Genomic DNA, 15,531 nt, shown 5'->3' with positions numbered 1-15,531 from the left:
ACCCCTGGGACAACTGAAATACCCTCAAAGTGGTAGGTAATTTTGGTCCTTTGAATTTAATTGGGAATCTCTTTGTGACCTTTCAGGGTGGAGAGCCCGACTTGCAGACTGTGGGTAAGATGGTCCTCAATGACTGGCAGAGGGGCCGGATTCCTTTCTTTGTCAAGCCACCCAGTGCAGAGCCACCTGTGGCCCCCCAGGTAAGAGCAGGGTGGGCCCACCTCTGGGGAGCATGGGTCCTGACCTGGATGTGGTATAGCTTGTCATCGCCTCTCTTCATAGAGCATGTTTTCATTCAGGGGCAGTGTCTCTCGTTTTATTATTTTTTTTAAATATATAAAAATATTTTTGGGGCCAGGCACGGTGACTCACACCTGTAATCCCAGCACTTTGGGAGGCCGAGGTGGGTGGATCACAAGGTCAGGAGTTCCAACCCGACCAATATGGTGAAACCCTGTCCCTACTAAAAATACAAAAATTAACCCAGCATGGTGGCACGCGCTTGTAGTCCCAGGTACTTGGGAGGCTGAAGCAGGAGAGTTGCTTGAACCTGGGAGGCAGAAGTTGCTGTGAGCCGAGATCGTGCCACTGCACTCTAGCCTGGGCCACAGAGGGAGACTCCATCTCAAAAAAAAAAAAAAAACTTTTTTTTGAGGGTGAAGCACTGTTTGGGAGCCACTGCTGGACCACGGCGATCACTCCATCCTCTCTCATTCTAGAGTGCCAGTGCCAGTGCCATGGCCTTGCTAGGGGGTGCATTTGGAGACTAATAAATAGACGTATGAGAGAAGACGAAGCTTAGATACTAGTCTTCAGGGCCTTGGAAAAAGAGGGCTCATTAAATAATAAGTGATCTTCTGGTACCTGTATCTTTTCTTATGCTTAAAAAACAATCATTGCTAAGATTCATTTGTTTAACAAACATTTATTAGCATCGACTATGCGCCAGGCACAGGTATTATAGGAATGAAAAACAGCCCTGGCCCTCAAAAAGCCTGTGATCCAGTGAGAAAGGAGGGTGGTACTATTGATAGTTGGAGAAAGAAGTCTGATGGCTAGGGCCAGAAGCTTTCCTACTGTCCCCATTTCCCTCACCCTGGCAGTGGACTGTCAGAAGCCTCAACATTAACGTTTTGCCTTTCTAGTTCTAGGACCTTTTTCAGAACCCAGCCAAGTCTCTTGAAATGGTGGCTTCAAATTTTGCATCTGTGCTTGCTAGTGTTGTTGGGTCCGTACAGTTCTGGTTTCCTCTTACCTGACTCCATTCCAGGTTGCAGTGCAGCTAGGTATTTTCAGTTGAATGTATTCTGCAGCATTTGAAAGTTAGCCTGAGCCGGGCGCGGTGGCTCATGCCTGTGATCCCAGCACTTTGGGAGGTTGAGGCGGGTGGATCACTAGGTCAGGAGTTCGAGACCATCCTGGCTTTACACGGTGAAACCCTGTCTCTACTAAAAATACAAACAATTAGCTGAGCGTGGTGGTGGGTGCCTGTAGTCCCAGCTACTCGGGAAGCTGAGGCAGGAGAATGACGTGAACCCGGGAGGCGGAGCTTGCAGTGAGACGAGATCACGCCACTGCATTCCAGCCTGGGTGACAGAGCAAGACTCTGTCTCAAAAAAAAAAAAAAAGAAAGCCTGAAACTGAGCTTAATTGACTTTCTTCCATCTCCTTGCCCAAACCATCAGACAACCAAGCAAAAGTTTCTCCTCCTCTTCATGTGTATTGCATCATTCATTCATTCATTCATTCACTGATGCATTCACTCAGCAATCCCATATTGAGTGTGTCCTACTGGCCACGGACTCTTTTGGGTACTGGGGGTGCTGTGGTGAGAAACTGACAGGCTGCTGCTGTCCTGCACATACATTCCAGCAAGGGAGTGTGTGGTTTCTTCTGACACCAAATACATAGTTTTTTTCCATACTAGTTCTGCAGTTCCAGAAACCAGCTGAGTGTCCCAACAATTCAGTTCAGTCATGACACTAACTCCCAGAGTTAGCACAGACCCCACAAGTTAAGGACTAGGTCCCCTGCTTCAGATGGCAGCTGTGGGCTATCCACATTTATGCCCAGCTAACTACAAATTCTGGGGTTCTGGAGTTCGATAATTTGCCAGAAGGACTCCCAGAACCCGGGAAAGTGCTGTGTTTACAATTAACAGTGTATTATAAAGGATGAAACTCAGTCACAGCCAATGAAGAGGTGCACAGGGTAAGGCATGGGGAAGAGGCACAGAACTTCCGTGCCCCCCCCGCACACTGATGTTTTCGGCAACCCAGAGCTTTCCAAACCCCATCATGTAGGGGTTTTTATGGAGGTTTCATTACATAGACATGACTGATTAAATCCGTGGCAGTTGGTGATAGGCTTAATTTCCGGTCTCCCTTCTCACCTCTGAGCGGCCGAAAGCACCAACCATGTGGTCAACTGCTTGGTCTTTCTGGTGACCAGCGCATCCCCCATCCTGAAGCTATCTAGGGATCCATCATGAGTCACCACATTAGCGTCAACTCAGGTGTGGTGGAAAGGGGCTTGTAACCAATAACAAAAGATACCCATCACTTGGGAAATTCCAAGGGTCTTAGGAGCTCTGTGCCAGGAAGTATGGTATTTATATCACAGGGAGACAGTAAGCAGATAAATATATAATGTCAGGAAGTCTTGCGTGCTGTGAGGAAAACTAAACCAGGCTAAGGGGTTTGGGGGAGATGAGGAGTACTTTATGTGGGGTGGCCAGAGAAGGCCTCTGAAGCAGTGGCACTTCAGCAGAGCTCTTAATATGAGACAGGAGCCATGCTAGTGTCTAGGGAGAATGTTCCAGGCAAGGGGAACAGCGCATCCAGAGCAGCTGGGGCAGGAGTGTGCTCTGTGTGTCCTGATGCTGAAAGGAGGTCACTGTGGCTGGAATGTCATGGGCCAGGGGAGGGTGTCATGGTGGAAAGCCATTGGAGGGTTTTGAGTTGGCAGCTGGATTCTAGGGTCATTCTGGATGTCTGTATCACTGCTCTCTTGGGACCCTGTGTGGAAACACTGGCATTGTCTTCAGCCCTTCCTCCATATCTAGTCAGTAAGTGTAGATAAGTAGTTCAGATAATTCTTAAGAACTATTGTAACCGTAATAGATTTGTTGCCCTGTGCACACAGCAAGTCAATACGCTGAGACACCACCAGGTTGCATCAGAGAAAGAAGTTTAATCGTAGGGTCACCAAAGGAGGAGATGGGAAGAATCCTGAAATCCATCTCCACGAAGAGTTTGGGGTTCAGGTTTTTAAAGGGTTCTCCAGTAGGCTGGAGTGAGGATCATTGATTGGATGAAGAGTGCAGGGTGAAGTCATGGGACAGGGAGATGAAGAAGCTGTGTTCTCATGCAGATCCCATTTCTCTGGGGATCTTCAAACTGGTTGCTGGAGGTAGGGATCTGAAAAAACATTGTAAGCAATCCTTAAACAAAAACTTGATGATTCTAATGTCAGAGATCTTGCCTGTAGAAACAATGGAGATGCACATCAGTTCTTACATAGTCTTATGACCCAAATGTCAGAAATCCTATCTGTAGGGACAGTGGGGATGCAAATGGTCAGTACCTAGTGTTCAGGGACTTTTAGCAACAAGGATATGGGCCAAATTGCCCCCTAATTAGTGCTTAATTATAATTTCTGTCCAGAACTTGGCAGGTACTTCTTGTCAGCCTGTCGGAGGCAGTTTCACTATCATGTGCCTTACTCTGTGATTCTGTTTTTCTCTTTTTGGTTGAGGGCAGAAACCCCTTCAGAAACTGAAAGCCAAAAATTGCCCTTCCTAGAAAAATGTATATGTAAATTTTGTGTGTGGTTTCCTGAATTTTATAGTTCTGTACTTATTTAGTGATTTGCCTGGCCACTTTTGACTTGAGAACATCACTTTAAGTTCTGAGTTTTTGTTGCAAGGATAAAGTGATATTATACATGTGAAACACCAGTAGAAAGCTTGGCACATTTTTGTCTTTGCAGTTACCTAAAGCAGGCCAGTCATTTCAGGGTCCCCAGACTTAGTGCTCTTAGGAACTCTCTTCACTCACAGAAGTCCCCCTCCTTACCTTATACTCTTGCTTCAAGATGCCTCCTCTTTTAGTCTGTTTTGTGATGCTGTAACAGAATACTGCAGACTGGGTAATTACAATGAACAGAAATTGTTTCAGCTCATGGTTCTGGAGGCTGGGAAGTCCAGTATCAAGGCACCAGCGTCTGACAAGGGTCATCCCATCGTGGAAAGTGGGAGGACAAGAGCAAGCAAGAGAGAGTCAAACTTGCTTTTATAACAAACTCACTGTTTTTTTTTTTTGTTTTTTTTTTTTTTTTTGAGACGGAGTCTTTCTCTGTTGCCCAGGCTGGAGTGCAGTGGCACGATCTCGGCACACTGCAACCTCTGCCTCCTGGGTTCAAATGATTCTCCTGCCTCAGCCTCTTGAGTAGCTGAGATTACAGGTATACGCCACCATGCCCAGCTAATTTTTGTATTTTTAGTAGAGGTGGGGTTTCACCATGTTGGCCAAGCTGGTCTTGAACTCCTGACCTTGTGATCCGCCCACCTTGGCCTCCCAAAGTGCTGGGATTGTAGGCGTGAGCCACCACATCCGGCCAACAGACTCACTCTTAAAATAACTAACCCACTCCCAAGATCACATTAGTCCATTCATGGAGATGGAGCCCTCATGATCTAATTACCTCTTACTAGGCCTCACCTCCCAACACTTGCTGCATTGGGGATTAAGTTTCTGTATCAGTCCATTTTCATACTGCTATGAAGAAATACCTGTGACAGGTTCATTTATAAAGAAAAAGAGGTTTAATGGACTCACAGTTCCACATGGCTGGGGAGGCTTCACAATCATGGCAGAAGGTGAAGGAGGAACAAAGGCATGTCTTACATGGCATCAGGCAAGAGTGCGTGTGCAGGGAAAATGCCCTTTATAAAACCGTTGGATCTCATGAGACTTACTCATCACAAGAGCGGCATGGGAAAGACCCACCCCCATAATTCAGTTACCTCCCACTGGGTCGTTCCTACAACACGTGGGGATTATGGGAGCTACAAATCAAGATGCGATTTGGACACAGCCAAACCGTACCAGTTTCCAGTGTATGAATTTCTGGGGGATACATTTAAATCAGAGGACCTCCTCAAATGCCTCTCTGAGTACTGTTCTAATCTTTCACATCCAGCCTGGCCTTCATTTTTATGTAGTTGTGTGTGCTGATTTTGCATGTGCTTGTATCAGCAATTCCCTTTGGAAGGTCTAGGGAGCCTTGCTTGTCTATGGTAAATCATTGGTTGGTTTTAATGGTTTAAATAGTCTTAGTTGGCTCATCCTATGGAACTACACATATATTCCTTTGATCCTAGTACTGGTCTCTGGGCTTAATGTACATTGGTTTAAAAATAGATTAATGAAATGACTCAAATTTGGGTGTTTTCAATACCGTCCCTTAGTCCTGAGAAGAGGACTGTTTAAGAGCAAGGTGTGAGTTCAGAAATTCCATTTTTCATTTTCTGATTCTATTTCTCTCCCCCATTTCCACCCTTTAATAGCTTCCACCCTCCCCATCTTTGGAAGTTGTCCCAGAAGCAGCCCGAAAGAATCCAGGAAAGGAAGTCACAGAAACTGCAGGTGAGGGGTCAGAATCCGTCATTAAGGAAGAAACAGAAGAGAACAGTCACTGTGATACTAACACAGAGATGCAGCAGATTCTCACACGGGTTCGGCAGAACTTTGGTAAAATCAACGTGGTGCCTCAGTTTTCTGGGGATGACCTGGTTCCTGTGGAGGTGTCAGATCTTGAGGAAGAGCTTGAGAGCTTTTCTGATGAAGAGGAGGAGGAACAGGAGCAACAAAGAGATGATGTAGAAGAGTCTTCCTCGGAGCCTGAGGAGGAACATGTGGGAAACGACACCAAAGCCGTTATTAAAGCCCTGGATGAGAAGATTGCCAAATATCAGAAGTTTCTAGACAAAGCCAAAGCCAAAAAGTTTTCAGCAGTCAGGTACTATTTTCATCTTCTCACAAATTGCAGATTATTCGTTCCTTTCCCGAAAATTTGCCATGAGTACCGGAGCCATATTTTTACCTGGGGTTATTGCCATTTGTTTGTTTGATTAGGTTTTTTGTTTGTTTGTTTTTTGAGACGGGGTCTCGCTTTGTTGCCTAGACTGGCCTCACTCTCCTGGTCTCAAGCAGTCCTCTCATCTCAGCCTCCTAAGTAGCTGGGACTACACGTGTGCACCACCACATTTGGCTGTTATTGCCACTTTTAAAAAGTGAGCTGTAAATTTTGTAAAATTCAGCTGCCTGCAGTATGAGAAGCTTTAGAAACACCCAGGGAGGTACAAATATGTTGGGTGTTGACTTCTTCCACTGGTGATAACTACATGGATAGGAGTGGGGTTTCTTGAGTCTGTGAGTTTGTCGCAGGTCTCCAGGTCAGCATGTGATTCGGGGGAGTGAGAGGAGGAATGTTACTTTGCTTTTCTGTTTCAGAATATCCAAGGGACTGAGTGAAAAGATATTTGCAAAACCTGAAGAACAAAGAAAAACGCTGGAAGAACATGTAGATGATACAGGTGAAGATAAATTATTTCAATCATTTAGATATAATTTGCGTCTTTAGAGTTTTGAGAAACCTAAGTTCACTCTCCAGATTATCTCAGTCATCCACATAAATGTTTGTCATATCTGGCAGATTACTTTAAATTTACATACTGTTATGCAAATTGAATTATTCACTTTTCATTCTGCACATTTTTTAGGATTAAATTGGCAATTCAGGAAACTTCCTAGAAAGCATTCATTATTAACCTTAGAATCCAAGGGTGGGTCCACAGACAAAGAAGGGGGCGTGTTTCCTGCATTTATCCTTTCTTCCATTTGACCGTCAGCTTCCACATTGAGAGTGTGGCTCAGGGAATCCTGACCTGGCGGCCTCCCCTTGGCCTGCTTTACTCACCACTCTGCTCACCTGCTTTGTCCACACTGGGTGACCTCCTTCTGATACATCAAGCTTGTTGCCACCATTGGGTTTATAGACAAATTTTCAGTAGAAAATTCCTGTTTGTGTATCGTTTGTATCCAGCACCTTCCAAAAAGGGAAAGAAGCGGAAGGCACAAAGGGAAGAGGAACAGGAACATTCAAATAAAGCCCCCAGGGCACTTACATCAAAAGAAGTAAGTGTTGTAGGTCTTAAGTGTGGCCCAAGTAGAGTAAATAGAACCCCAGTTGTCAAGACCCACTGAAACAAATGGTCTAGAGCTGAATCCCAAGAACCCCAGTCCTCGTTGACCTAGTTGAGGTCAGATAAATAGGGTCAGGGCTGGCCTGGTGGATGAAGGTCCTTGAGTCCATGTCATATGTTTTAGGAGTTTCTAATCAACATCTCCACACCAGTGGACTATCCTCTAGAGGAGTCAGTTTCTAGTCCCAAGGGAAATGACCTGATGAGCAGATCTGTTTTGGGCAGATCACTGACCTCTGTGAAGGACAGCTTTGGAGCTAAGCTGTTCAGAGCTGGAGTGGGCCTTCTGGGGAGGGGAGTGGTTAGCAGTGCTCAGTCTTGCTGCAGGGGACTTGTCAGGAGTGATGCAGAACAGATTCTCGCATTGGATAAGGGTTGGATCACATGTGGATTTGTAACTTGGAGATTCGTAAGTCACAATGGAAGAGTAACCTTAGGTCTAAGGGGGAGCCCTCCCTCATTAGCACTGCTTCCAGTAGCTGTGGAAGCAGCACAGGAAATAGAACACAGAGATGAGAAGCAGAGACTCCTGTTTTGTGAATGACTTTCAGGGTTTTTTTTTTTTTTTTTTTTCTTCATCTTTTCTTGCCATTTTTTACAGCGGAGGCGAGCAGTACGGCAGCAACGGCCGAAAAAAGTTGGTGTGCGCTACTATGAAACACACAACGTGAAAAACAGAACAGGAACAAAAAGAAGACCAATGACTCAGAGGGACAGAAACACAAACGCAAAAAATTCAGACAAAAGCAGTAATGTTTAAAAGGTTTTTATTAAATTATACAAAAACATGCAATTAGAAATTGTGTTTTCTTCCTGCCCCATTGGCATTTCTAAGGCCATAATGCATTTGTTCTGAGGTTTGACAGTTGAAGCCCTTCACCAGTGCTAGGGAAATAAAGCCTCCTCACCCTTAAGTATTTCAGTGATAAGAGTCTGAAAGTATAGCACTTCAGGTAGACTGTGGATGAACTAAGAGATTCATCCACAGTCACCCTGTCATATAAATGTCTGACAGAAATAGGGGACGAGGTCTACAAAATGGAAAGGGTGATATTTCTTTTTTATTGGTAATGAGTGATTTGGAATAGAAGCATACTGAACTGCAAATTTCAAGGACGTTAGTGTACATGGCCTGGGCTTTGAGATACAAGAAGGCTGGGTGCGGAAGAAATAGGAGACAGCTACAGTAATTTCTGCCTCAATGAGTCTGTGAAGTGGACCCACTTACGACACATACATTCCTGTCTTAGAGTCCTGGAACCAGCAGATCTCGTGGAAAGAGTTCTTTCCCATGGAAATGACAACACAGGCAGGTCATTTGAGTGGAGCCTTAAAATTCCTCAGGATACTGGATCAGGGTAAAAGCTGCCCCTTAGATTCCAGATGAGAATGTGTATGGTGTGTTGAGCTTGGGGAACACAGCTTTTCTGGGGGAACGACAGTGCTTCCATTGTGAGCCTTGAAGCTCACTGGACCCAAGACAGATGGCAGATGGAAGCTCTGCTAAGGAGAGTCCCTTCTCACACCTCTTTCCGGGGAAGCTGAGCATGTTAGTGCCTTTTAGGTAATGTTACTTGTGCAGCCTAACTGAAGGATGGAAGTTCTCTAGCTTACCACCCTAGCCCATCCTGCCTTGCCCCGAACTAAAGATTTATGTCACTCATTCAGTCTTCTGGGTCTACAAAACCAGGAGAGTGGAAGAGAAATACTAAAACGCAGTTGTCTAGCAGCCATACTCCAATCATTAGTCATTAGACCTGCATTTGGTTACCTCTTCAGTTGTTAATTAACATCACTACTTAGGGGAGTGCAGAGTCAGGGCTTGATTTTCTGCAGGATAAGGGGAACAGATCGGTGCTGGGGGAAGAGCTGAGTTGCAGACAACTCACAAAGGCCACTGTGACTAGTATTCCTTTCTGGCAAACATTTACTTTCTCCAAAGCCATAGGTTTGACCCTGCCATCGTTTCCTAACGTAGGCAGTCTGAAACCGAGGAGGAAGGGGTCCAGTTGACTGGCAAGTGTGGATAATACATTAGAAAACCAAAGCTCCAAAATGAGTTAGAAATGCATTCGAGCAGGGATAAGAAGATATTAAATAAGGAAGGCCAGAGGCCCAAGAAGCCCAAGTTAGTTAAGGTAGAAGATGAATTGTGAACTAAAAGTTTGAGGAGCAGAGAAGCAGATTCATTTGGCCAGAAGTAAGTATTGGTATAGAGTGATGACGAGATAGCAGTTACTTTCTTAGAATTTGAGCTGGCAGATCCCAAGGCTGACTAGTAAGCCACACACTTAGATTAACAGGGCCACACCATCTTCCATTGCCCAGCCAGGAGCCTAGCTGGCAGACCTTAGGTGTTTCATGACATTGGAGCAATAGTGTGACTTCTGACAAATACCTAGGTGGTGGTTAGGGGAGGGTATAGCTTGCTCACTCAGGAAACGCTTTTTATTACAAAGGGCTTATGATGATTTTATTGGCTGCCAAAAGAACATAGTAAATAATCCCAAGTGTCTTGTTGGAAATTACCATGTGGAAATTATCACTTCTTTGGTGCAATAATGCCTTCCAGTTGGGCCTGAAAAACAAAAACAAATTCCATTAATACTTGAACCTTGCAGCCTGATACAAATAGCTAAGAGGTGATAAAAGTCTCTGGGAAGAATAATCCAAATGCTGCCACTCCAAGTGTTCTTTTTCCCCTTGATCCCCAAACCCATATTTTCTAGATTAGCTAATTTCTGGCTTGGCATACAAGCCAGAGTCTGAGTACATGAGGAGATGCCAGACCTGTCTGGTTTCCACACAATGGCTCTGGGTATGATATAAAGCATTGACAAGGATATTGAATGCATTGTTGTAAGGGCTTTTCATGGCTCAGATTTCAGGCCAGAATATGTCTGCTAAGTTAAATATTTGGCTCTCTGGCCGGGCACAGTGGCTCATGCCTGTAATCCCAGCACTTTGGGAGGCTGAGGCAGGCGGATCACGAAGTCAGGAGATTGAGACCATCCTGGCTAACATGGTGAAACCCCATCTCTACTAAAAATAAAAAACTTAGCCGGGCGTGGTGGCAGGCGTCTGTAGTCCCAGCTACTCCAGAGGCTGAGGCAGGAGAATAGCATGAATCCAGGAGGAGGGGCTTGCAGTGAGCGGAGATCACACCACTGCACTCCAGCCTGGGTGACAGAGTCAGACTCCATCTCAAAAAAAAAAAAAAAAATTGGCTCTCTTGTTTAAGATCCTGGGAGTTCTGCTGGGACCGGAGGTTTGGGAAACAGCAAATTTTCAGCCACTGAAACAACTTGACATCCAATTAGAGAAATGTTGCCAGTGAATACAGAGCTGTCCCTTTTTTTGGGGGGGGTGCAGGTGGGGAATGGAGTTTTGCTTTGTCACCCAGGCTAGAGCGTGATGGCATGATCTCGGTTCACTACAACCTCTGCCTCCCGGGTTCAAGTGATTCTCCTGCCTCAGCCTCCTGAGTAGCTGGGATTATAGGCGCACATCACCAAGTCCAGCTACTTTTTGTATTTGTAGTAGAAATAGGGTTTCACCATGTTGGCCAGGCTGGTCTCAAACTCCTGACCTCAGGTGATCCACCCACCTCGGCCTCCTGAAGTGCTGGGATTACACGTGTGAGCCACCGCACCCCGCCAGAGCTATCCCTCTTTGCATAAAGCTTAAGACACTTGGGAGTTATTTACTATGTTCCTCTGGCAGCCAAAATAATAATACTGGACAGATCTGTAGGTAGGTCTAGCCTAGGGACAGCAAAGCTGCTTTATTTGCAATTGCAGTTTTGAGCCAATAAAAACAGCTCACTTCCTGTGTTACACGCCTGTAATTCCAGCACTCTGGGAGGCCAAGGTGGGCGGATCACATGAGATCAGGAGTTCATGACCGGCCTGGCCAACATGGTGAAACCCTATCTCTATTCAAAATACAGAAATTTGCTGGGCGTGCTGGCATATGTCTGTAATCCCAACTACTTGGGAGGCTGAGGTAGGAGAATGCTTGAACATGGGAGGTGGAGGTTGCAGTGAGCCGAGATTGCACTCCAGCCTGGGCAACAAGAGCGAAGCTATGTCTCAAAAAAAAAAAAAAAAAAAAAAAAAAAGGCTGGACGAGGTGGCTCATACCTATAATCCCAGCACTTTGGGAGGCTGAGGCACGTGGATCACCTGAGGTCAGGTGTTCGAGACCAGCCTGGCCAACATGGTGAAACCCCCATCTCTACCAAAAATACAAAAAATTAGCCAGCATGGTGGTGGGCGCCTGTAATCCCAGCTACTCGGAAGGCTGAGGCAGGAGAATCGCTTCAACCCGGGAGGCAGAGGTTGCAATGAGTCGAGATCATGCCATTGCACTCCAGCCTGGGCAACAAGAGCAAAACTCTGTCTCAAAAAAAAAATTTAAAATGCCCACTTCTAAAGAATCTTTCACCCTGGAGATTGCAAGATTGCTTTTAAATGTTAGAAATATGCTAAGGTATTTGGTTTGCTCTTGTTGCTAATCCAGGAAGAACTGGGGAACTCAGGCTTGTGAAAAAGGAATATGGCAGTTAAGGAAAGCAGCCTCAGAGTCTGCTAAGGAAACAGATTCATCTATGGCTGTGAAAGTTTCTTGCTTTTCTTTTTGTTTAACTTTTCAGCAACAAGAAAAGTTCCAGTAGTGGTTAATAGAAAGCCTTCTTTATTGCAAATGGCCAGTCCTGCTGGTGTGTAGACCTAACAAGCCTGCCAATGTCAAGACTGTAAGGTTTCTATCTGAGTCTAGGGAGGAGAGGGAGATCCATCCAGGGTCCTTTGGCCAGGGCCATGGGAAAAAGCCACTAAATGTCAGTAGGCCATCTGTCCAGAACAGTGATGCTCAAACTTTTGCAAATATTAGAATCACCTGAGACCTTGTTAAAGCACATTGCTGAACCCCAACCTCGAATTTTCTGATTCGGTAGATCTGGGGTGGGTCCGATAATTTGTCTTGCTTAGTTTGCCAGGTGAGGACGATGCTGGTCTGGGGCCTACCTTTTGAGAACCTTTGGACCAAACAGCGGGGAGGTGCAGTGCCTGTAGCATGGCCTCCTGCCCAGCTGTGTCCAGCAGCCCCCTCCCTCCCGTGACCTCAGCCGGATAAAAGACCACTGCTGGCACTGGGCTTCGAGGAAGAGCACCTACGCCTGGGTTCCCCGACCACATTCCTGGGGAAGGTTTCTGATTTGAAATGGTTCTTCCTCTCAAAGGGCCCTGCTGCCCACTGGTTCTGACTTCTTCCCTGGTTATGCCCTGAAACAGTGCCTCAGAGGAGACAGCCATGGGACAGCACTACCACGCAAGCCAGCTGGAGCCCCGCTCTCCCCCAGGAAGCCTCCAACATACCAGCTTCCAGGGGAACAGAGTTTCACTTTTTGCCATATCCACCTCTTCCTTGAGGATGGGCAACTTTTTTTCAGGGAGAAGAATCCTCCACTAGAGAGCCAGGCTGAGGTGCCTCAGAGATTTGGAGTTGAGAGTAGAGACCCCCTCTGGAGCCCTCCCCTTCTCCCACCACCAAAGTCAGCTTCCTTTATTCTTTGGCAGTGCATGTGGACAAACAGTTAAAAGCCATGGAAAAGGAACCGAATGCCTGGCCCTTGGGGCTGGGTCTTGGGGCGGTGGGCACCTCCACCCCAGCCTGTGCGTTGATTACCTTCAGCTGCTGATTCGTCCGCTTTAGGAACTGAATCTCCTCATTGTGCTTCTTCTCCTCCACCTGCCGCCTCTCGCTCTCCCGCTTCTCGGTGGCTTCACATTTTGCCTTCTGCTCGTTCACTTGCCTCTCCAGGTCTCTCTTTTCCGTCTCCAATTCTGCAATCTGAGGAGAGAATGACCAGTCATCCTGGGATGTTGCCAGGTGAATGGAATGGTGTGAGCCTGGGTGGAAGGGACATGGGACATAAGACTTTGCCAGGGTATATACTGCCACCCAGTGGGAGGTCAGTGCCTGGCATGGAGCGTCCACAGCGGAGACAACTCTGCCAAGACCACCAGGCTGGCCATCATACTCAACCAGGGGTCCCTCACTGAGGTGATGCAGGTCCAAGTGTCGTGACTGTCAGGAGAGCACCTTAGGAGGCCAGAATGTAGTGCTGGAATGACAAGCACATGGCCCTGCGGTTTACAGAAGAGACGGGGCCAAGGGTCACGGTAAACCCCACTCACTTTCCTCTCCATGTCTGACTTCCCCTGCTCAGCCTGCAGTGCCTTCCTCATGCCAAACGCCACGCTGCTCTCGTACAGGGTCTGGTAGGCAGCGATGGTCATGCGGATCTCGTCCCGGACTCGCAGCAGCAGCAGCCCCCTCTCCGCACAGTTGATGGTGACCTCCCGGATCAACTCATCTTCCAATGCACACACACCATGAGATCAGACAGGGCTTGCACTGTGTCTACTGCAAACACCCTTCCTCTTGGGAAGGACATTAGGGTGTTCTCGCTTGGAGACAAAGTACAAAGCCTCAGAGAAGGGCCTCAGGGAGGCTGCCCTCAGTGGCCCAAAGAGCCTTGCCATGCAGTGACTCCTCTGAACTTGGCACTTGTGAGTAGCACAGAGTCAGCAAACCTGGGTCGTCCAGGGCAAAGGAAACAAGAGGCTCTGGTTTGTTTGCAGCACTGGGTCCCCTCCCTTCTGGCCTTTGGTAAAAACTGGTTACTATTCGAAAAAACCTGACTTTTTCTGTTTAAAGATGGCAGCTGTTTTAAAGCAGCTGGGACATCCTGTGTGCCCCCTTGGCTGCACTGGTTTGAGGCTGGAAATGGCAACATCTAGAGCTTGCCCACCTATCTCCCCATAAATGCTGACCTGGAGGGCGAAGCGTAACAACACACGGATAGGGAAGCCTGCTAAACCCTGCAGCTGCCTGAGGGTTTGAAGGTGATTTGCAGATTGGCACCCATAAGAGCCAGTGAGACTGGGCCGGGGGACAGCCATTTGACACCAGCACTCAAGGAGGTGCATCTTAAATCTCTCGTGTCTGTCGGTTAACAACAAATCACAATATTTTTCTGGACCAAGGGCCAAATATTCGTGGATGGATGGATGTAAATACTGAACATTAATCTTTCTGACTAAAAAATTAGCACATGCTTATTACAGAAATCTTTGGAAAACCAGATGGAAGTTCTTCGTTTTACTCCAAACATCTGCTAAGGGGGTGAGGAACTCAAGTTGCCAAGAATACAGTGGCTGGCAGCTGGAGGACTTGTAGAAGAGGTGGGGCTGGTGTAGGGAAAAGAAAGAGAGATCAGACTGTTACTGTGTCTATGTAGAAAAGAAAAACATAAGAAACTCCATTTTGACCTGTACCCTGAACAATTGCTTTGCCCTGAGATGCTGCTGATCTGTGACTTTGCCCCAACCTTGAGCTCACAGAAACATGTGTTGTACGGAATCAAGGTTTAAGGGATGTAGGGCTGTGTAGGATATGCCTTGTTAATGAAATGTTTACAGGCAGTATGCTTGGTAAAAGTCATCGCCATTCTCCATTCTCGATAAATCAGGGGCACAATGCACTGCGGAAAGCTGTGCAGGGAGTTCCAGGGCAGGGACCTCTGCCCTGGAAAGCCAGATGTTGTCCAAGGTTTCTCCCCATGTGATAGCCTGAAATACGGCCTCATGGGATGGGAAAGACCTGACTGTCCCTCAACACCACACCCGTGAAGGGTCTGTGCTGAGGAGGATTAGTAAAAGAGGAAGGCCTCTTGCTGTTAAGACAAAAGCCTCTGTCTCCTGTCTGCCCCTGGGAACTGAATGTCTCGGTATAAAACCCGATTGTACATTTGTTCTATTCTGAGATAGGAGAAAAATCGCCCTGTGGTGGGAGGCGAGACATGTTGGCCGCAACACTGATCTGTTACTCTTTACTCCACTGAGATGTTTGGGTGGAGAGAAGCAAAAATCTCACCTACGTGCACATCCAGGCATAGTACCTTCCCTTGAACTTATTTGTGACACAGATTCCTTTGCTCACATATTTTCTTGCTGGCCTTCTCCCCACTATCACCCTGCTCTCCTGCCGCGTTCCTCTTGCTGAGATAGTGAACATAGTAATCAATAAATACTGAGGAAACTCAGAGACCGGTGCCGGTGCGGGTCCTCCGTATGCTGAGCACTGGTCCCCTGGGCCCACTTTTCTTTCTCTATACTTTGTCTCAGTGTCGTATTTCTTTTCTCAGTCTCTTGTCCTGCCTGATGAGAGATACCCACAGGTGTGGAGGGGCTGACCCC

General features: G+C 46.8%; 3 protein-coding genes across 3 annotated transcripts in view; 1 reads left to right on the top strand and 2 right to left on the bottom strand.

Moving 5' to 3' along the window:
• Positions 1-8,060, top strand: part of GNL2 (G protein nucleolar 2) — a 30,472-nt gene extending 22,412 nt beyond the window's left edge. Inside the window, 6 exon segments of the mRNA XM_050798271.1 lie at positions 87-200; positions 5,570-6,021; positions 6,516-6,598; positions 7,108-7,199; positions 7,869-7,941; positions 7,944-8,060. Of these exon segments, the coding sequence (XP_050654228.1) occupies positions 87-200; positions 5,570-6,021; positions 6,516-6,598; positions 7,108-7,199; positions 7,869-7,941; positions 7,944-8,020 (891 nt within the window). The 3' untranslated portion in view covers positions 8,021-8,060.
• The window catches only part of UTP11 (UTP11 small subunit processome component), a 594,364-nt gene that overhangs the window by 455,804 nt on the left and 123,029 nt on the right, over positions 1-15,531 (bottom strand). The window lies entirely within an intron of this gene.
• DNALI1 (dynein axonemal light intermediate chain 1) overlaps positions 8,018-15,531 on the bottom strand; it is a 264,733-nt gene continuing 257,219 nt past the window's right edge. Inside the window, exons 5-7 of the mRNA XM_050800360.1 lie at positions 13,468-13,646; positions 12,956-13,120; positions 8,018-9,845 (exon numbers count right to left, since the gene is read on the bottom strand). Coding sequence (XP_050656317.1) covers positions 9,810-9,845; positions 12,956-13,120; positions 13,468-13,646 — 380 coding nt within the window. The 3' untranslated portion in view covers positions 8,018-9,809. The remainder of the gene's footprint in view (positions 9,846-12,955; positions 13,121-13,467; positions 13,647-15,531) is intronic.

Source organism: Macaca thibetana, chromosome 1 (assembly GCF_024542745.1).
Source record: "Macaca thibetana thibetana isolate TM-01 chromosome 1, ASM2454274v1, whole genome shotgun sequence".
In the NCBI taxonomy this organism is placed as follows: domain Eukaryota; kingdom Metazoa; phylum Chordata; class Mammalia; order Primates; family Cercopithecidae; genus Macaca; species Macaca thibetana.
Note: the sequence above shows the minus strand (reverse complement) of the source record. Positions and strands in the feature narration are given on the sequence as shown.